This window comes from Micropterus salmoides, unplaced genomic scaffold (genome assembly GCF_014851395.1).
Source record: "Micropterus salmoides isolate LMB-PRFRI ecotype aquatic unplaced genomic scaffold, ASM1485139v1 Ms_hic_scaffold_14, whole genome shotgun sequence".
Classification (NCBI taxonomy): Eukaryota; Metazoa; Chordata; class Actinopteri; order Centrarchiformes; family Centrarchidae; genus Micropterus; species Micropterus salmoides.
Window position 1 is genome coordinate 22832946 of NW_024040485.1, and position 21618 is coordinate 22854563.

At 39.7% G+C, this 21618-nt stretch overlaps 2 protein-coding genes across 3 annotated transcripts; both read left to right on the top strand.

Annotated features, from left to right (window-relative positions):
• The first annotated feature begins 2226 nt into the window (after window positions 1-2226).
• LOC119902358 (discoidin domain-containing receptor 2-like) lies at window positions 2227-13751 on the top strand. Of its 2 annotated transcripts, XM_038718495.1 has the most exons (17): window positions 2230-2494; window positions 3483-3582; window positions 4759-4861; window positions 5692-5929; window positions 6957-7104; window positions 7326-7428; window positions 7641-7824; window positions 8321-8561; window positions 8758-8823; window positions 9320-9456; window positions 9748-9958; window positions 10052-10275; window positions 11770-11897; window positions 12021-12239; window positions 12348-12576; window positions 12697-12846; window positions 13004-13751. In XM_038718495.1, exons 2-17 carry the CDS (start codon window positions 3498-3500, stop codon window positions 13136-13138), a joined length of 2601 nt encoding a protein of 866 aa, XP_038574423.1. In that variant the 5' UTR covers window positions 2230-2494; window positions 3483-3497; the 3' UTR covers window positions 13139-13751. The 2 variants fall into 2 exon arrangements, with proteins under 2 accessions (XP_038574422.1, XP_038574423.1); XM_038718494.1 differs by having other exon boundaries at window positions 2227-2494; window positions 9748-10275.
• Window positions 13752-13928: 177 nt separating this feature from the next.
• Window positions 13929-19241, top strand: LOC119902362 (3-keto-steroid reductase/17-beta-hydroxysteroid dehydrogenase 7-like). The gene is made up of 9 exons (XM_038718506.1): window positions 13929-14087; window positions 15181-15384; window positions 15513-15605; window positions 15753-15867; window positions 16603-16797; window positions 17586-17690; window positions 17802-17858; window positions 17955-18053; window positions 18265-19241. The coding sequence occupies exons 1-9, from the start codon at window positions 14053-14055 to the stop codon at window positions 18397-18399; spliced, it is 1038 nt and encodes a 345-aa protein (XP_038574434.1). The 5' UTR covers window positions 13929-14052; the 3' UTR covers window positions 18400-19241.
• Window positions 19242-21618: the final 2377 nt, after the last annotated feature.

The following is a 21618-nucleotide window of genomic DNA, read 5'->3' on the forward strand; positions in this document are numbered from 1 at the left end:
GTGGAATTACATGCCCTTTCTTAAATGCCATCTAGTGTCATGATATGTTCATTTGGTGCGAGTTACTAATTGCTGAAATCTGTGTCCGTGGGTGATAGAAATTGAAATATGTCTCTAACTTAATGAAAAGCTACACCAATTCCTGAGCTGACCTTTTCAAAATGTTTTCCTCGTCAGTATTTGTAATGGTTGAGAAAATGGGATGTGGTTATGTGGGCCCTTTGTGAGGGTGAGAGCTCTCTGTTATTGTTAGAGATACACCAGCTGTGGTCATTGGGCAGGGTCATCTCCTATTAAGCTCACTTTGTGTGCAGACAGCAGCAGCCTAATGTAACACTACAGATAAACCAGAAAATATGAAGAATGTCAGCCATTACCCACCCACATCCAGCCACGACACCCTGCAGCTGCTGCTGACATAGATAGTGGGCGGCCTCCAGGCCTGTATTTTCATTTGCTTGATTAAAATTAAAAATATTCTGCTCACCCCTTCTTGTAGTATTAGGTATACTTAATTCAGAAATAATTATTAATTAAATAATTGTTTAACTATACATGTTTTCAGTCAGACAAGCACTGTGGCTCTATGGATGGCACTGTCAGTCGATCGGTCCACCGCTTCAGTCCAGCATGAAATATCTCAACAACTATTGGATGGATTGTCAAAAAACCTTGCGCCGACATTTACACCCCTCCTGAATCCTAATGACTTTGGCCATCCCCTGGCTTTTCAGCTGGTCAGTGTTTGTACTAATTTAGTAAAATATCACACAATAACAAAGTGAATCGGCACAACATTCGTGGTTCCCAGATGATGAATCCCCCTGAAGTTGGTGATCCCCAGTATTTTCCTCAGGTGCCACCTTGAGGTTGACAATTTTTGTGGTTTTGAGTGACATGTCTCAGCCACTTTTGAATGGATTGCCATGAAATTTGCTAGTCATGTTCCCCTCAGGATGAATTGTAATTACTTGGCTATCCTCTGACTTTTCCTTTAGCTGCCATCATCAGGTCATGTTGATTTTATTTAATACAGCCTCAGTTGTACTTTGTTTTTAGTGCTAATTAGAAAATGTTAGAATGCTAACACACTAAACTAAGACGGTGAACATGGTAAACATCACATCCCCGAAACATCGAAACATCTTATGCTTGTTAAAAACATAGCTATTCATGCACTTGCTCATTAGTCATTAATATTCCAGTCAAACTTACCAACTCTCTGGGTGATATTCATGCTCTCCTACAGATGTAAGCAAGTCTGGGAACCACCAGTTTCTCTAGCTGTCTCTGTCCAACTCTAACAACACACTCATTGATGTACACTAAATATGAAGCTACATCCAGCAGCAGGTTCACTGGGAACATCTAGCAGTGCTATGTCATTTTGTGTTATGCAAAGCTTACAAAAGCATAAAGACTGCTAAACTAAGCTAACCAGCTTCTTACTGAAGCTTCTTATTTGACTGAGCTATTTTACAAGATAACATTATGACAACAGTTATCTTTTTATGATTAGCAGTTAGCAGTCAGGGACCATATGTTAAAACCTTTAAAAAATATTGTGGTTTCAAGAAAAATAAAAGCTAGTGTGTTAAAAAAAAAAAAAAAAGAAAAGGAATGGCTTTCAGTTTTACATTTAGTGAAGCCTACATTAGCCTTTGTTTTCACACATAACATCCTAAAGGAAGCCTTTCCTGATTACTTTGCTGCAGCAGCAGTTTTAAATGACTGTGAGTAGAAAATGAAACTTTTTCAGTGTTATTCTTTGCTAAATGGGTATTAAAAGTAACTGAAGACATCATAACGAAAACGTTAACGTGAGCTCCAAGTATCTGTAAAACTCTTTGTATAGAAAGTTTTGTATGAGGAATGTAAATGTTCTTTGAGAAAGAAAATGCAGACATCAGCACATGATTTACAATAGCCTACAAGTTATGTGCTTTTTATGTTAAAAAACCCTTCTGATTTACAGATTGATTTTTGATAATCAAAACAAGCTTCTGCCTCCTTTCTGCTATGCCTACTGTGTCCATTTTACTTTTACCCAGCTGTGACTCATCTTGTTTGCATCTAGTGATAGTTTCTTCTAAAACATCATGTCTCTTTCAGTAATTAGCAGGTTCTCCTCTGGAGGAAAATGAAGCCCCGGTTTGTTTTTGTCAGTAGCTCTTGGTGGAAGCTGCCAGATACTGCTGCTCTCAGCTGCCTCTGTGGGCCATAATTGAAACCATTTGTGGATCAGGTGGAATTCTGGGATTTTGGCCTGACTTCAAGATCCCAAAGCGTGTTATTTTCTCTGTTTCTTTCCTCCAGCCAGAAAAACTGTTACATCAGCCTTCATTTCCTTTCTCTCTCTCTCTTTTCCATTCCCAGAAAGTCCTTGCAAGGAAGAGGTCAGCGACTTGTAGTGCTGAATGCATCAACTTACAGTAGATGTGGAATATTCCATCAAACGGATGGTTTCCTAATCAGGAGAGAAGACATTACAAAAGTAAGTCAAATCTATATTTTTCTTATATGTGGCTGTTAACTCCAGTGTCCACGTTGACTGTGAAAGAAGTTTGTGTCAGCTCAGCTCAGTACAGAGAGTAATCATCCAGGAAAATACATTATACGGGTTTAAAGTAATTGCAAGTAATACAAATGCAAGTAAATAGATTTACCTGTAGACATTATGGTAAAGAATGGTACAATATTTGAGCTTAATTTGCATTGTATTTGTATTATTTTAATCAGTAAAAAGTATCAAAAGTTATTCCACTAGAAAGTTAGTCAGTGATCATCATGTCAGCTCTCTGGAAATTTAAACTCTACTGAAAAATGCATTACAGACACATGATTTCAATATTAAATCAGTGTCTAATATTCTTTACTTAAGCATTCTTAATCAATAATTAAAAGAAGGTTTTAGTGCACTATACTACATGCAGTAAGACTACATTATGTACACAGCCCACCAACACAGAAGAACAAATCTTTGGTGAACCCACCATGTGAAAGACTGTAACAGCAGTTTCTGAACAGTTGTTTAAGTTCTAGGACATTATACCAGAGTGTTTTGGGGGTATATGTCACTTCACAGGGCTTTTACAAGGTAAATAAAATGCCGGTACTGTGGTGGGAGAGAGCAAAACTCTGGGTTACAAGGGGGGCTGTGTGTGCATTCACCACTGTGGATCTCACCAGGGTTTTAGGCATGTTCAACTCTATAGAACCAATTGTAACATCCTACTATCCTGAAATGTTATATTCCCTTTTTACTCTAAATGTAATTATTATTATTATTATTATGAAGTCTTTTAGCACCGCTTAAAGAGTGGGCAACCCTGAATTTCAGTTCACATATTGTTTTTGTATGTGACGAATAAAACCTCTTATATATGAAAACCTAAATAATATCTCACCATAATAATATATGTACCTTGATGCTTATGTCATTAATCTCTTCCACTGATCTACAACCTTCCTGAAACTTTCAGGTGTGCAGAGAAGGGATGAAGGTGATGAAGGTTCCACAGCTCTCACACCATGTATACCTTATCCTACTGGTTGCCTCTGTACGATCTCAAGTCAACCCAGGTATAGTAGATATTAATCTTTTTACATCCATGTGCTTCCTTCTCAGAGCAAATATCTTGCTCAAGGACGCTTAGGTAGGACAGGATGGTTGTTGCAGGGATCACACCTTAATGCACATTCCAGTCAGACAATCAGTAATAAAATGTGTTTAATTTTACATAGGTTTAGTTTTCAATATGATATCAAGGCACCAAGTATGAGCCAGTGAATGTGGATATGTCATATATAGGCTTAAAATAACTTCTTTATATTACTGATGGATACACATGTTGACAAGATGGAGAAGGAAAGCAATTTTGGTGGGTGGGCTTAGAATGCAAGAATGTGTGTGTGTGTGTGTGTGTGTGTGTGTGTGTGTGTGTGTGTGTGTGTGTGTGTGTGTGTGTGTGTGAGAGAGTGTGTGTATGTGGTTTACCTAATGGTCAGACAGCAAATACCCTCAGAACAGGCAGACCTTTCACAAGCAGTGCAGGGCATTCACATAGGGGGAAAAAAGGTACTTGTGTAGGCATAGTTGTAGGTAACACACACACACACACACTCTCTCTCTCTCCCTCACACACGCACACACACACATGCACTCATTTGACTTCCCCACTTAGAATATTTATACAGTAAAAGGCTTATTTGTTCTGCTGCTCTCAAAGTGTGTCATGCATTCGGTGTGGCAAGGTGAATAAAACACAGACGTCCCTTAATTACCAGGTAAAGATGGTAAGAATAAACAGAGACACTCTGGTAGATGCAGTGAGAAGATGTACAGTCTGGTCACTGAATCAAATTCACGCTATAATCTAGAATCTGTTGGTGGTTAGACATATTTCTTTTGTGCCCACACAACGTAAGAGTTAATCAGCAGATACCAGAGCTTTAAAACTGTCTCTCAGGTGTAGAAATGAAAAGGGACGAAAAATGAAGAGCGACGCCACTCCCGTTTAATTTTGCTTAGACTGGCACCTACACAGTGATGCCTCTGTTTGGCTTCAGAGGCCTTGCAGGGCTGCAGGAAGGGGACTGGGGGGGAAGGGAAGAGAGCTGACCACTTTACACATCACTCCTCACATCCTGCAAAAACTCTTATGGTGCGTGACAGCATTCAGGTCTCACACTCATATGTACAAACATATTCACAATGTGAAGCAGCATTTGTATCAATGATGCTTCATGTGTTTGTAGAAATGTGTCGATATCCTCTCGGTATGACCGGTGGGCAGATTCAGGATGAGGACATCTCTGCCTCCAGTCAGTGGTCTGACTCAACTGCAGCAAGATTTGGCAGGCATGTTTGATGTTACATTTCTTTTCATAAATCTTTTTTAATGTAATTTGCTTTGGGCAACATACTTGAAACCTGTCATTAGTACAGTAAGTAATTAGCCTACCTAGCCATCCTAGTGTAGGGTGTTTACAAAATTTTAATTCCAAAATAAGCAGTATATTATAAGTGATAAGTGATACTTCTCTTTTTAACACTGGTGGCCATTGCCATTCACACCAAATTCCTCTTTCCTTTCCTATTTATTCCAAACTAACCATTGCTTGGCTTTCAAAAAGAACTGCCTTGGACTTGTTGGAAACAGAATAGGAGAGGTCCGTTTGGAAACTGCTGGAGGTTACCATCAAATTACGCACAGCCGATGGAGTTTGCTCAGTTGTCCTGGGATTGTAGATGTTGTAGTTTATTTCTCCACCTGCTGATGCATGATTTGATCAAAAGCTCCAGAACAGCTATTAAATGGACCTTGAGGTGAGATTGTTTGGTCACCTGCTGTTTCCAAGGTCAAGAATGACTTTTGAAGCTCACACACACGTTGAATAATTATAGATATATTGTTTTACAATATGTCCAGTGGCAATATAGAGAAGTCGAAGCTGTTTCAATGCAAATGTGAATTGATAAACATGTAAAATATCATGTATTGTAGATAAATTAGCATAACCAATTCTTCCTCCTCTATTTGTATCAATTTGCAACATGTCTTTCCCCTTTTCATCCATCTTTTCTTTCCCTCTTCCTCTTAATTGTCATGCTCCTCTCCTCTTTACCTGAGCGCTTTGCCCTTCCCATTATTCACTGCCTCTTGTCTTATTTGTCTTGCTCCTCTTCAGACTTGACTTAGATAACGGAGACGGTGATGGGGCCTGGTGTCCTGACATCATGACAGAGCCAGATGGCTTCAAGGAGTATCTCCAGGTGGACCTGCGTTCACTGCACTTTATCACACTGGTGGGCACCCAAGGTCGCCATGCTGATGGCATGGGTAATGAGTTTGCCCAGCGATACAGGATCAAGTACAGCCGTGACGGCAGCAATTGGGTGGGCTGGCACGATAGGAAGGGAAGGCAGGTGAGATACATATAACTGTGTATCTTTGTTTCTCATTCCAGACTCACATGTATGATTCAGTTTAGACTTTGTGTATCACAGTATTGTATATTAGTTAGCTATAAACAGGTAGCTACTTTGAATCTTTTGAGGTACTTGTACTTTAATTCAGAGGGAAATATTGTCCAGTTTACTTCACTACATGTATTTAATTGGAAAGACAGACGACAGACATCTCATCACACCATACTGTTCAGAGCTCAGTGACAACTGTGATGAGAAAAATTTGACCCTGAAGCAGGATATATAACGTACTGCCTGAGACATCTTCAGCACTGATGTATGTGAGTTGCTGTGAGTCCATCTATATAGATGTTGAATAAACCTACAGAAAGATGTGCTACAGAAAGTGTTTTGCTTCAAGTTGTTTATTTCAGAAATTGCCACAACACAGTTTTACTGACCATTTACTTTACAGACAAAAGATTTTACATGATGATGTGATGAGCTTATAAGATTTGATGCAAAGTTATAAATTAAACTAAAATTACCACCAGCTTGACTAGTTACAGCAAGTTCTTTTATTCAATCAACATTTTTAATGCAGAAGTATTTTCACAGTATTTTTACTTTTACTGAAGTAAGTGATCTGATCTGAATGCTTCCTGGTGAGAGATGGCAAGATGGGGGACCAAAAGATAATGTTTTTGCAGCAAAAAAAGTAGCAAACTCCATGGGAAATGTGGTCAATTAAGAAACATCAGAACAAGCAGCAGTGCTGGCATATGATAAATGGTACCAGTTTCTTTTCAGATTTTTCAAGGTCCCCCGATTTCAAGATGATTTGGCAATCACATACAGTATATGCTGCTAACATGACACACATGCAGTTTTGTCATTCAGCTACCCCAGTTCCCTGCAGCTGTTTTTTTGGTTAAGGCGTCAAAGCAGCTGGCACCATGTACAGTATGTTTACATGATTAGATTTTTATCCCCTGACACGTTTCACTTTCAGTCTCATTCGTGTCATCTGCGTCTCCCCTGCCAGGTCATTGAGGGGAACAGGAATGCGTATGATGTGGTGCTGAAGGATCTGGAGCCTCCCATCATTGCTCGTTTTGTCCGCTTTATGCCTGTGACAGACCACTCTATGATTGTATGCATGAGAGTGGAGCTCTACGGCTGTGAATGGCTGGGTTAGTCATTACTTTCCATAATATAGAATACAACGTCTTCACCTAGTTGCACCAGCAACATATAGAAAATATTTTTTATAATTATTACCAAAGTCTGTTTTCATTATTTTGTAATTTACCGTTTTCTTATGACGTTTGACATGCTGACAACTTGGTTAATTATAATCTTATCTTATACGCATGCAGAAAGTAATCTTTGACCTTTAACCTGTCCCCTGCAGATGGCCTGGTGTCTTACAGCATTCCAGATGGGCACCAAATGATCTACAGAGGCCTAGATGTCTACTTTAATGACTCTGTTTATGATGGAATATCAGCTGAAAGGTCTGGATTTTATTGCTACTTCTAGAATGAAAGATGTCGGCCATAATTACAGCTTGCTTCCATCATCTTCATAATTTTGCTGACCTCCCTTGAGTGCAGTAATTTTTGTCAAAACTAATTGAGGATATGATTTTTTTTCAAGCTGAAATATAGCAATCATGAATTTAAAAATCAATGAATAACATTTTAAATTCCATCCATCCCCCCGTCAGACTGACAAAGGGCCTCGGTCAGCTGACAGACGGCACATGGGGTCTGGATGATTTTCTCCACAGCCACATATACGGCATGTGGCCAGGGTACGACTATGTGGGCTGGAGCAACAGGAGCTTCCCCAAAGGTTACGTGGAGATGATCTTTGAGTTTGACCGTGTGCGAAACTTCACCTCCATGAAGGTAAGGAGTCAGCGCACAGGAGAACTTTGGGGTAGTTCCCTGAACAGCTAAATAGTGAAAAAATGGAATATTTTTAAAATTGCTGAGCCAACACTACGCTGAACTGTGCCAAACTGGGCCAAGCACCCGTTTTCTATAGCAGCTGAACATTTTATTGGGGCATAAAATGATCCTAATAGGCTCGCAGTGTGAAAATTACATCTTCTGTATAATTACCCTATTTGTCATGGGAAAGTGCTGTGGCCAGAGATGGAGGATAATGTTTTTCAGCCACAGCACAGCAAGACAGATTAGTCATCACTACACCTGCTCCAGCATCATGCCCCCTTCAAATCTAACTGTTTTGAACACTTTAATGCACCCGTTTAGTCATCATGGTCACATGTAGAGAACATAATGCATATTTCTTGTAGACATTAACAGGATAATTAGCTACAGTTTTTAGTATTTTGGTCATGCTTGCTTTTAGATATACATCCCGCCTCCAACTCCGCAGGTTCACTGTAATAACATGTTCAGTCGAGGGGTGAGGATGTTCAGACAGGCCAGCTGTTACTTCCGCTCAGGATCAGAATGGGAGGCTGACCCGGTGACTTTCAAGCCCACTGTTGACCGCGTGAGCCAAAGCGCCCGTTTTGTCACAGTGTCCCTCGGTGACCGCACAGCCAGCACCATCAAATGCCGTTTCCACTTCAGTGACCTTTGGATGCTGTTCAGCGAGGTGGCCTTCCAGTCAGGTAAAATAGGATCAAATGTGGGTGTCACTCATCAATCAGTGCCTCGTTCGAAACTTTGATCTGATAATATGAGGCATATGAAGGGGCTAAGAGTCTCCCACACAAAGTAAATTAACTTATTAACTGCATAGCCACCTCCTGCCTGACCGTACATCCTTCAGCTTTGTCTTTCTTTGTCTTTTTCTTTTTTCCATAGGCTCAGCAGTGTACAATACATCTCTGACTTCTCGCAAACGAGGACACCCCACAAACACACTACCAGGTCAGTAGCTTTTTTTTTCCTTTAAGTAGTGGTGGTAATTTTAGTGACAGAAAGTGGAGAGGAAATCTGGCAAGAGGGAGCAAAGGCTGGTTGGATATATGGCTGCTGGGAAGTGATGTGGCGGTAAACAAAACACAGGCCGAGCATAATCTTCAGTCAACCACATATATTATCAAAAAATTATATATATTTAGAAGACCATTCATTTATGATTTTTCTTAATTAAGCTTGACTTGCTGTCATACATCTTACAATGATGTATAGTGATTTATTTCAGTCTAAAAGCAGTTTAAAGGATAGTTTGACAAAAATGTTTTCTGGTTATACAGTGCCCCCTGCTGATTGCAACAGAAATGACTGATCAATTGAAATTAATCTCTTGCACCATAATGTAGTTGTAGTAACAAAACGATTGTGCAACAAGCATACTGTAATAAGAACTGTGATGGATTAAATCCAATCAACCTCAATTCCCAACTCTCATCTGGTTGGCTAGGGGATGATCCTACTCATAAAGTGGATGACAGCAACACCAGGATCCTGATTGGCTGCTTGGTGGCTATCATTGCCATCCTATCGGCTATTATAGTCATCATCCTGTGGAGGCAAGTCTGGCAAAAGATGCTTGAAAAGGTGAGAAGAGAGTTGCTTTTTTTCTTGATAATAGTTGTTGATGAATGACTCTAAAGACCACGTTCTTGTCTGATTCTTGTCTTGTCTTTATACTGTATAGCCTGCTTTATGCTAACCTGGAAGTTTGCCATGTAGGTTGAAACATTGCATGGAGAGTTTACAAATTTGAGTGTGCAGAGAACCTCTCCTTTTCCTCTGTCACAATCACGCTGATCATTTCTGTCCTCCAAGACTTGGCTCCTTTGGCATGAACTCAAATAACAAACCTCAACTCTCTCATACGCTTACTAGGCATCTCGTCGCATGCTAGATGATGAACTCACAGCTCGTCTTGCGGTCCAGACCCAGGCCTTCTCCTCCCACCACTCCTCTCTAATCAGTGAGAGTGGCTCCACCTCCAACTCCACCTATGAGAGAATCTTCCCCCTCTGCGCCGACTACCAGGAGCCTTCACGCCTTATTCGGAAACTACCTGAGTTCGCTCAGTCCACCGAACATCTTGGTAAGATGGTGAAAGCACAATGCATTAAATACTGTGAAGGGTTGGCTTGCGCTATAGCTGCTGTAGTGTGTGTATTTGTGTGTTCCACATTAGGACCGAGCACTTCCTGTAAAACCCTTGCAACCAGTGGTTCAGACAGTGCCCCCCACTATGCGGAGGCTGACATCATCAGCCTTCAGGAGTCTGCAGACAACAGCACCTACCCCATCACAGCCGTCAACATGAATCTCTTTGCTGGCAAAGATTCGTCCATGAGAGAGTTCCCCAGACACAAGCTCACCTTCAAGGAGAAACTGGGAGAGGGCCAGTTTGGAGAAGTATATTCAGTTTTGTAGCTACTGTTGCTACAGCTGCTACTGTTTGTTGGCTTTGATTTGATCATTTTGAAATATATTAGATTCATTGGGCTGCACTCTGCTTATGTTGATGTGTCCAGATTGAAACCTTTCAAATATGTTATTTTCCAGTGTGCAAATCATTGATATAAAAGGTGATTTGGAAATTTGTCTAACATTTTGAAGGAGGGAGTGATCCAGACCAGGCTTTTTTAATAGTGGGTTCACACAAGCAGTTTTAAAATAATCAAGGACACAACCGGTAGAATCAGAAAGCAGACAGATCCCAACAGAGTCCATTACTTTTAGTAAAAATTCTGTTAGTACTACATCAAGAGGACTGGAAGACACTCTCATTTGTGATGCTGTTTTCAAAAGCTCAGACAAGTCAATGGGATAAAACTGGTTAAAAACCATCTTGTTGCCGGTGAGGGACCTCAGAGTAAGAGGCGGGGGGGGCGTTGTTAATAGACGCTCTAATTAAAATTACCACTTTATCAGTAAAATAAGATACAAACAATTGACAATCATCAACACAATGTAAGGTTGGATTTATCAGCAGATCCATAGTCCAAGTGTTGATGTGTAGAAATTAGTTCAGAAAAATAGAGTGTCCTAGCATCCTTAACCATGTTATTGTAGTTTAAAATAAATCCTTCATAATGAGGTAATAGACTTGAGAGTGGATTTTTTCCATCTGCTTTCTGCTTTTCTGCATTCCCTTTTACAGCTGCAAATGTTCTCGTTTATTCAGGGCTGCTTTCTTGCTGTAGACTTAGGCCTAACCTTGAGAGGTGCAATAATGTTTAATGAGGACAAGCAAATCTGATTGACCTGGTCAGCCAGGTTGTTGGTGTGGGAATCAGACAGGTGTTGGCTTTGACTCTGAAACAATATCCAAAACTTTGAAACGCTTTGTTCATTAAGGATGTGAGAACACGAGGATCTTGATGAGACAGTTTGCGTAAATGGTGATTCACAGTTACAAAATATACATTTGTGGTTGGATACTGTCATATCCAGTAATTCCAGGATATGCTAACACCCAGGGTAAAAACCAAGTCCAATGTAGGACCACAGTTATGTGTTTGCCCACACACATGTTGTAAAAAGTTAAAATAATTAATAATAATTTAAAAAATCAATTGCGTCAACATTGGTTTGGTCAACAAGAAGTTCTGCTAAAATTCCTCCAAGCAGTTTTGGGGGCCGATAAATGATAGCAAATATGATTGATTGCAGGCCACCAAGTTTAAAAGTGAGAACTTCAAAGCAGGCAAATTTATCACACCATACATGATGATAGATGTAATGATAGATATTGCTGTGTGGTAAAAGCATGACTGTGAAATGCAGTGGCTATACAGTGCATGCAGTGCAAAAAGACACATCTTAGTGGTATTAAACACAGCAAAACAGATGGTTTCTAAGTGGTGCCAAGTGGATAATGAACTGAAAAAGTGCTTTCTGAAAAAGGTGCACTTGTGTGAGGCCGAGGGCATGCAGGACTTTTTGGATGAGGATTTGTCTATAGAGGGAAACAATGAGTCACCTCTGCTGGTTGCTGTGAAAACACTGCGGGAAGACGCCAACAAGAATGCAAGGTGAAAGCAATTGTAACGTTGTTTTGTTAAAGAAAAATACATTTGTCTCCAGCTGGCAGTTGTTATTCATCCAGTCGTCAATCAAGCGGTAAATTACAATTGTTTGTCCCCGCTGTGCTGCAGGAACGACTTCCTGAAAGAGATCCGAATCATGTCTCGTCTGAGGGATCCCAACATTGTCCGTCTGCTGGCGGTGTGTGTGGACACAGACCCACTGTGTATGATCACTGAGTACATGGAAAATGGAGACCTGAACCAGTTCCTCTGCAATCTCAGACTGAAAGAAGCTGCTGATGAAGACAAGACAGAACAGGTGCAAAAAGAGGGGAAGAGCATGGTCAGGTAGGCACATATCTTCATATCAGATTAAATTGTAATTACTGAATAAGAACACTATACTGTACTTATGACTTATCATTCTTTGTGGTCTCCTCTGCTCCTTGGCCATAGTAAACTAATTGGCATGGCTGTGCAGATTGCATCCGGTATGAAGTATTTGTCCTCTCTCAACTTTGTCCACCGTGATCTGGCGACCCGCAACTGCCTGGTCGGTAAGAACTACACCATAAAGATCGCTGATTTTGGCATGAGTCGGAATCTGTATAGGGGAGACTACTACAGAATCCAGGGCCGGGCTGTGCTGCCCATTCGCTGGATGTCCTGGGAGAGCATCCTACTGGTGAGTGCTGTGCGGAGCTGAGGGCATGTGTGATGTTTGCCAATTAAAACACAAGTACCCTGTTTAGTCCAGCTGTGTTTTTAAGTCTTGCATTTGGATTTGAGTCATCTGTTCTCTCAGGGTAAATTCACCATGGCCAGTGATGTGTGGGCATTCGGTGTGACTCTGTGGGAGATTCTGACTCTGTGTAAGGAACAGCCTTACTCCCAGCTCTCTGACGAGCAGGTCATTGAAAACACAGGCGAGTTCTTCAGGGACCAGAGCAAGCAGGTGAGCATCACACAGGCTTAGGCTACAATCAGTTTGTGCTCATTTGTCCTCTATCTTTAGCTCAAAGTGTCAAACTTGCTTTCATGTTTTCAAATAATAATACTACTCACAGCCCCTTCAACATTAATCCTACATTAATTTTGTCTCATGTTCCCAGGTGTACCTGCCAAAGCCACCCTGTTGTCCTGAAAGAGTCTACAACGATCTCATGCTGAGCTGCTGGAGGAGGAACGCCAAGCAGAGGCCGAGCTTTCAGGATATACACGCTCAGCTGTTGGAGAGCCTGCCGTAGCAGATGGAACAGATGATTTCCCTCTGCCATGCACTTTTGTTCCCATTTATTTAGAATTCATTTGGAGTCAGAAACAGCCTATTAAATGTTTTCCATTTGCTTGTCAAGATGGTGCTGTAAATAACAAGATACAAGCAGAGGGTATACACTTGAACAGAGCCTTATATTTTAGATATCATGCAACGTAGCACTATTCACACGGTGTATTCACACCTCTGTGTATTTATTCATGTCTTTGTATTTCCTATGCTGTCTATTTATAGAGTACTCAACAGTAATTATAGGTTTTGAAACAGAATTGTGGATTTTTTTATTTTCATTTCTTTTCCATGCATACATCTTCTATTGCACATTTATGTCAATACAGCTATGTGACCTTTTAGGATGTTTATATATTTTTCATTTTACATTTTATGATGAAGAGATCACATGACTGTTGTCTGGATGAGAGGTGTTTTTTTTTTTACTCTGCAGCAGTTCACTGACATGTTTTATAAACATGCTTCTGTCCCTTTGCAGAAATAAATTACCTGTAGCCTATATTGTTTAATAGTTACACTTTTTTAATAGCTGTCAAACCAAAGATATACATGTAAATAAAGAATAAAATGAACATTCACAACTGTTTGTCATTTTCTTTACGGATTAGAGTTGTAAAACACGCACACAAATATCCTCAGCTACACTTTCAATGCCTGCGCTCTTTCATCGTTTTGGGCCTCTTCGCCTCCCGTAGTGGCAGCTGATTGGCCAGCTGTTTGCTGACATCCAATCACACCACGTATCCGCCCGTGTGTATAGGCTGCTGTTTTCTCACCGATATGGGACGATGGGCTGTACGTCCCCGGTAAAGTTGAATTCATAACTGATTTGAGACTTTGTTCTGGTCCCGTTTTTCATCCCTCCGTACACACATGGAGAAAGTTGTCGTTGTAACCGGCGCGAACAGGTGAGTCCGTAGAAACGGTGTTTTAACTATGAATAGTCACTAGGTGTTGTTACAAAGTGATACCTCTCACTTACATTAGCTGTACACACTGAAAATGTGTGTCAATGTGTTAACTTGGCTGCAGAAACACTGGCTTCACGGAGGGAGAGTGTCCGTCCCGTAGAGAGATTAACTGCGTCTGTGATAAACTGGCTGTAATGCTTCTGAGCTGTAACGTCAGTAAATGATGTTTACCATTTGAATTTTCTTTTCCCCTAATGTTCTTGCATGTGCATCAGACATATACACACAATCAGAAAATAACAGGTCCACATATTAGCTTCTGGCTGATATATTGGTATTGGTGTATTTCAATTTATAAGTAATGACAACAGAGTAGATAATTATTTTAGAAAGTATCACTTAACGTGCCGTTACATGTTTTTTCCACCAGAGAGCAGTGACAAGTTTATTTTTCAACTGTAAAATGTCTTGCTCAGTAAGTAGCTTTGTAACAGTGTTGTAAAAAATTGAAGGATCCCAATTAAAACAGTAATTGTCAAAAAAAAAAAAGATTAATGAAACTTTCAAATAATGGCTACTGGCCTGCTGACTTCAGCTATTCTAAATATTCCTTTAAATGTCAGTGCTTTGTAGTTTAAAACAAATAGTGTTCCTTTTTTCAGGATGTATCAGCTATGTAAAACCCAAGTGTTTGAGTTTTCCCTTTATTGCAAATGTTACACACAGTAATAAACACAAGGTAGGAAACAATGGAAGATTACCATACAACTAAAAAATACAACTATCTTCCAAAAATACTTAACAACAAAAATCCTATGAATAATGACTCAGCACCTACACATTTTACATTTAACACACTAGTCTGTGATATTAGACCAAAATGATGTGACTTACACAGAGTAATATAGGTTCTCATTATCCACTTGCATTCTCAATAACTAATGTTTCCAATCTGCCTTTATTATTTCTTATCCAATTGTTACTCCAAGATCTTCGTTTATGTTTTAAAGTGCATGTACGTTAATCTGTGTGATCACACAGTTCCTTAGGGAAGTCTCTTTACATGCTTGTGTTTATCTGTCACATTTAGCGGCATTGGCCTGGCCCTGTGTGACAGGCTGCTTACTGAAGACAGCCAGCTTCGGCTGTGTCTGGCCTGCAGAAACATGCAGCGGGCCGAGTCTGCCCGCTCCGTCCTCCTGACCTCCCACATGGATGCCCATGTAGACTTACTGCAGCTCGATGTGGGCTCTGTGCCTTCAGTGCTCGCTGCTGCTCAGGAGGTCAAGGCCAGGTACTGATAACAATATACAGTGTCATCATAACACTGATGATACACTGTTTTTACAGCTCTGTGTTCTCTTCACTCTGTGGTTTCTACCATTAACTATGAATGTGGAACTGATTTGTGCTTTTCCACAGGTACAGCAGAATTGACTGTCTGTATCTAAATGCAGGAATTATGCCCAATCCACAAGTGGATGTCAAAGCTTTTTTCAGGGGTCTGTTCTCCAGGTAAAACTACAAACTACACCAGTTCCCAACTTGTTTTGCTTGGCTTTGATTTGTGTCTTTTTATTGTTTCATTCATATTGGCTTAATGGCTGTATACCAGTACAACTTGTCCATGCTATTATGAAATAGTGTGCCTTCTCACTACAGGAATGTCATCAACATGTTTGCGACGGCAGAGGGTATCTTAACTCAACAGGACCGCCTCAACTCAGATGGTCTGCAGGAGGTTTTTGCCACCAACCTCTTCGGCCATTTTCTCCTGGTACGCCACACACATATGATATCTAGAAGATGATAACAAATCCCTCAGTTTGATATTGTATATATAGTCCTCAGTATTACATGTTGTTGCATACTACAACATAGTGTAGAAGGATATGCATGTGGTATGGCTGCAGATGCATGTATTTAGTACATATGCTTCTGCATCTAAACAGATTTGTTCAAAATAAACCTGTTAGGGATGGATTAAACCTCTCTGTATAAGTTATAAATTATAAAAGAAAGAATTATTATGATATAGTATATTTTATGGAAAAAAAACATCTCAGAAACTGAGATGTCTGTTTTTGTCTGAGGCAGAATTACCTTTATTATTCAATACGGTGATGACACCTAATAAAAACTAGAGCCATTAAAGCAATAGCTACCTCTGTAGAAACATAATGGCTCAAAAAAAGGCTGACAAATTTCCTATCTTTAGGTTTATATTGCCATATCATATCTTAAAAACAATCAAAATATTTGAGTTAATTTACTTTAAATATTTTATAAATAGTTTTATATGAACACTTTCGCCCACCCTTTCCGTTGTTATTTGAAGCAGAAAGAACATAAAGAGGCAGCTGTTATGATCTATAATATCTTACAAAGCTTAATTAGATGGGCAACTTCATGAGGCAGTGTAGATTAAATGTTTTGTCACATCAGTGAGATTGTGTCGCAATCCCCTTCATCATTACCCATGTGTTTCACCTCCTTGTCTCTGTGGATCTAGATCAGGGAGCTGGAGCCTCTGCTGTGTCCCGCAGGTCACACGTCCAGGATAGTGTGGACCTCCTCCAGTAACGCCCGCCGCTCTGCCTTCAGTATCGAGGACATGCAGCACAAAAATGGGACGGAGCCCTACAGCTCCTCCAAGTACGCATCAGACCTGCTCAGCCTGGCGCTCAACAGACACAAGAACAGCCAGGTTTGTCTGGCCCTCAGTCTGCAGATAACTCGCACAGTAGCGACTTTATTTTCTTTCAATGACGTCTGCTCACACTCCAAAATTCTTTGCAGAATCTCACAAGGTCATGGGAGGGGAGAGCAGTAAGCAGTCTCATGAGGGTTTGTCAAATGAAGGGTGTAGGGTAATTCCAAACCAGTTAGTGGGGAGTGCAAGTGTGAAAAAATAGTTGTATGTTGTGCTCATAAAATGGATTCCACATTTTTCATTTTCACTGTAGTTTCATGTTGGGTTTGGACAAGATCAGCATATTTAACAGGTAAAATCAAAAAGGAAAATATATATTTCATATCATATATTTAGTTATCATTTAATCATTAGCCTATATGATAATACATGTATGTATAATGCTGTATTCAGCCTGCATACAATCCCATCTGTGACCAATTTTCACTGCGTAAAAAAGCTCACACCACTCCTGCAGTATTATCAACTTCTCTACTGTCCATCTGTATGCTCATTCTGTAAAAAGAAGAAAAAAAACCTTAAGAATTAAGATCACGTCTAATTATTTGAAAGTAACAGATGCTGACATCAAGAGTAACTTATTATATACAGATACAGTTTAAGAACCATACGATATGGAAAGAAAAAGAGAAAAAAATCAGCACCGCTTTATATATTGCAAAATGTGTCCCCTTTCTAATGATAATTGCTAGAAAACTACATTTATTTGAGGATAGGTTGAAAAACATCTCATAGCTCCTTTATACACTGGTTCTCAAACCTTTTCCTTCTCTCTGTGACAGGGGCTCTTCTCCTCTGTAATATGTCCCGGACTGGTGATGACTAATCTGACCTATGGTATCCTCCCCTCCTTCTTCTGGACTCTCATCATGCCCATCATGTGGCTGGTGAGGGTAGATTGATTATTTATTCCACTCGTCTCTGTTAAACATTGGATTGGAAGTTGCATATAAACTGTCTCATGTTATTGTGACATGTTTCCTGTTTGTACTGAACAGATTAGGATCTTCACCAACACATTCACACTTACACCACACAACGGAGCAGAGGCACTGGTATGTTGTGAACCTGTTGTATTGTCTGTATGGAAATATCACATCTCTATGATGAATGCGCTATAAACATGAAGTCCCTGCTCTGGCTTTTCACAGCATTGGGTGTTTCTTCAAAAGCCAGAATCTCTGGACCCAAGAGCAAAGTATCACAGTTTAACATCAGGCCTTGGAACAAACTACACTCAGCCTCGACAGGTGAGCAACCAGAGACCAAGTCTGTTCTACGTGAACCTCAGATTACCTGAATTTTAGTAGCGCAGAAATTAAAATATCCATAAGAGAAACTAGGACCAATTAAGATGTATTTTATACACTAAACTGAATTGTGATTGATGTGCTGCTTAAGATGCTTTATTTACAAGTAATGAATTCACATTTTCTGTGTTTACTTTGGATTGTTTTTCAGATGGACATTGATGAAGGAATGTCTGAGGTCCTCTATTCAAAACTTCTCGAACTTGAGAAAGTAGTCAGAAGGAAACTGAGTGAGAGAAATGCTGACAAGGAAGCTCATGGACAGTATCTCAGTGAGATAGAGTAGACGTGAGTCTTTTAAACAGGAAGATTTTACTCTCAGGAAATGGACCATGTGCAGTTTGTGAAACGAGAAGGCTTTGTTCAGGCTGCAGGCAAATCAGATCTTTTTGCAAGAGTTATTTGCAAGTGATCTGATTGGATTTGTGTGTTCAACCTATCTGCACGGGCAGTCTGAAAAAGGCCTAACAGAGCTCTTCTTTTTTTCATTCTTGCCAGTTGTACCATTGAATCTTGTGTCTTTGAGTTAGTGTGCCTTTTTCATATATGAATACATTCATATTAGAAATGAAAGGCTGGTCATCCACAAACCTTCCCAAAGATTTATTGGGACGATAATCATGTTCATTGCTACATTTTTGCAATATTAAATCTCAACCTTTCTAATCTTCTTTTATACAGTCTATGATCTCAATTACCTTTTTTTGGTTTGTTTTTTTACATTTTTATAAAACAATAATGTCATCAAGTGAATGCAAGATCAGTAACCAGCTGGAGTCTCATCCGTTGCTTCATCCTTGTAATGTACACCACTGCCTGCCTGTGTGTCTTCACCTGATAGCTGTATCATGTATCTTCTACAACAGGCTTATTACCTACTTACTAACTTTCCGCTCACTGACTACAAACACAACTGTCAGCTGTCTTCTACCACAAATTGTACATTTCGATGCAATAGCGGAAATGAGTGGCCTTTTTCAATAAAGTAAAAAACTGCTGAGGTCTTAACTAAACCAAACAAATTGTATGAATAAATCAGCAAATTCACAAGGGTGATTTCTGAGACAGTATAGTGTAATTCACTGATTTCCTCTCAATAAAGAGTAACATTGAACTGCTTCAAGGCAATATCCTCCACAGAGAGTTTTACTTACTAAACTGGACAGTTGAATTGGTTTTTCAGTCTGTTTTTTAATTATTTTTACAAAAGGGATTTCACATGAAAGTTAATTTAAGTCTGTATATCTGCCTGCTTCCACATATTATCTAAGTCTCTGCTCTTGTGGGAATGCCTCACTGCAGCAAATGTAAAAACAAGCTTGAACAGAGAGTCAAACAAACAGATTAGCCCCGAATTAGATTTCCATCTTTCTGCACAGAGGTTTTGTAACACTTACAATAAACTTTTTCTGTCGTGCCGCCCTTCACAGGCCAAAAATAGTTCAAGCACCCACCAAACGTAAACAAATTAAATTCTTATCAATATTTTATTTCCCAACATAAGTCTTGTTCATTCAACATCATCCAGTCCATATTCCCCCCTTGTCATCTATGCCCCCCTGCAGTGGCTCTATGCCCTCACCCAGCTTGAGAACCACTGCATTACACTTACATGTGAGTGACTGTGCAGGCTTGCAGCCATAACTTTTCTTCATTTTCATTACTGTATACTTTCATTTGGTTTGCATATGTGCATGTTTCATTTCAGTTTTGTGTGATTATGGCTCTCCTCTTTAAATAATGCATCAGTCTCTTTATCTGAACATTAAAAGAGCATTATAGGCCTTTAATTGATTTGAATTATATAAACCTTTTAAAGCCACCTCACCCAGTCTCTATTAAAGATAGTCAATTAGACACTTTTTATCCTGTATTAGTCTAAATTACATTTATCTCAGTTTCTCTTTCAGTAAAAAGACAGTCTGCATACCATAAGGAAATACCTTATGGTTTTGAAGACTCCTCGTCAATTACAGACATAATGCAAAAAATAATAACAAATTAATAATACATTTGTGTTGGTCATGTTTGCAGTGCCAAACCTGACTTCATACAATTCTGTCTTGTGCTCATTTACAGGAGAGAGAAAAAATTGACTCCAAAACTGTGGTTTATCTCCATAAATTCTTTATTATTAGTCCTTTATGTTCAAGGAACACATCTTTGTACTCACCAGTGTAAATATAATGACACAATATCTAAATTATCTAAGAATCCCTTTTTAAAGCCAATTAACTGAACCTTAAGCGTTCATAGGGTTTCATTGGTGACATGCAGCCTGAATGGATCTTTAACCAGTGTGACAGCTTTCTTTTCTCAGTGCTCTGTAGAGCTGCCTTTACAGAGGATAGACTTGTCAGATGTGACCACCAGCTGTTATTCAGCATGCCCCTGCTGGCCCCAAACACACCATTTGATGCTTTTTATAAACAGATAAATCCCACTTAATCTTCTAATATGCGTGTCTGTTGCATCAGCATAAAGCAGTGGTCGGCAATAGGCGGCCCGTGGGCCAGAACCAGCCCGTCGGCAATAATATCTGGCCCATGGCCAGATTGCTTTGATAGCAAATAAATAAATAAATTGCTGGCGCTGATCTCAGTCATGACAGCAACAGTTACTCACATAATCACTTCCTCTTAATTGATTGTGCCTCTAAAATAAAAGCGCAAGAACGTCTGGTACAATGCTTTATGTCGAGTTTATTAAGAGCTTTTACTTTGAAAAGTTCGGAAGGACATTCGAAAGAGCCTCTAAAAAAGCCGCCAGTAAACGATTGGATTCTCCTGTATTTTCTCAGGGAAATGAAAATAAGTGTCCACAGGTTTAAGAATGCGGATCAAACGCCGGAACGCGCACACACTAGAACACATGCTTTATGTGAGCATGTGCAAATGTGTCCTTTTATTCACTTTGTTTAACAAGGGAGAAAAAAAATATATCCGCAATAAGATGGAATCAATCTGACAACCAACCTATCAGGAGTCCCCCCACAGTACCGACTGAGCTAAACGTACACATGAGTTAAAATGGTTTGACTTTGTTCTGGCCTGTCACATAACGGCTTGAAAAAAATTTGGCCCGATGTCAGACTTATTTGCCGACTTATACAAGGTGACACTGAGTTTTTCCTAGCAATAATAATATAACGTCGATGTAGATCTAAAGAAATACAGATATTGGTGTTTGATTTTTGAATTATATCAATACTTCTGTGGTCAAAACAATGGAATATGTATTTAATAGTAACATGCATGCATATTTTTCTCCCATTATCTTACTACAGTTGTGCTTTTGTGTTTTTGCAAAGAGAACCTGATGTTCTGCAGCCACATAGGTCGCCTCTCTAATGTGAGACTATTGAAAGCTTCCCTTGCACGTGACGTCCTCTCAGAAATTAAAACCCGGATTATTCTAAAAGAGGACATGAAAGCACATCGTTACATAATGTAAATAAAAACATTGTAGCCACACAGCGCCCAGATTGGTGCACGCTGCACGATGT

Coding starts and splice junctions, on each gene's coding strand:
- LOC119902362 (XM_038718506.1), top strand. CDS start 14,053: ATGGAGAAAGTTGTCGTTGTAACCGGCGCGAACAG. Junction 15,606..15,752: donor TTCAGGGGTCTGTTCTCCAG/GTAAAACTACAA, acceptor TTCTCACTACAG/GAATGTCATCAACATGTTTG. Junction 18,054..18,264: donor ACTACACTCAGCCTCGACAG/GTGAGCAACCAG, acceptor ATTGTTTTTCAG/ATGGACATTGATGAAGGAAT.
- LOC119902358 (XM_038718494.1), top strand. CDS start 3,498: ATGAAGGTGATGAAGGTTCCACAGCTCTCACACCATGTATACCTTATC. Junction 7,429..7,640: donor GATGGAATATCAGCTGAAAG/GTCTGGATTTTA, acceptor TCCCCCCGTCAG/ACTGACAAAGGGCCTCGGTC. Junction 12,847..13,003: donor TCAGGGACCAGAGCAAGCAG/GTGAGCATCACA, acceptor TCATGTTCCCAG/GTGTACCTGCCAAAGCCACC.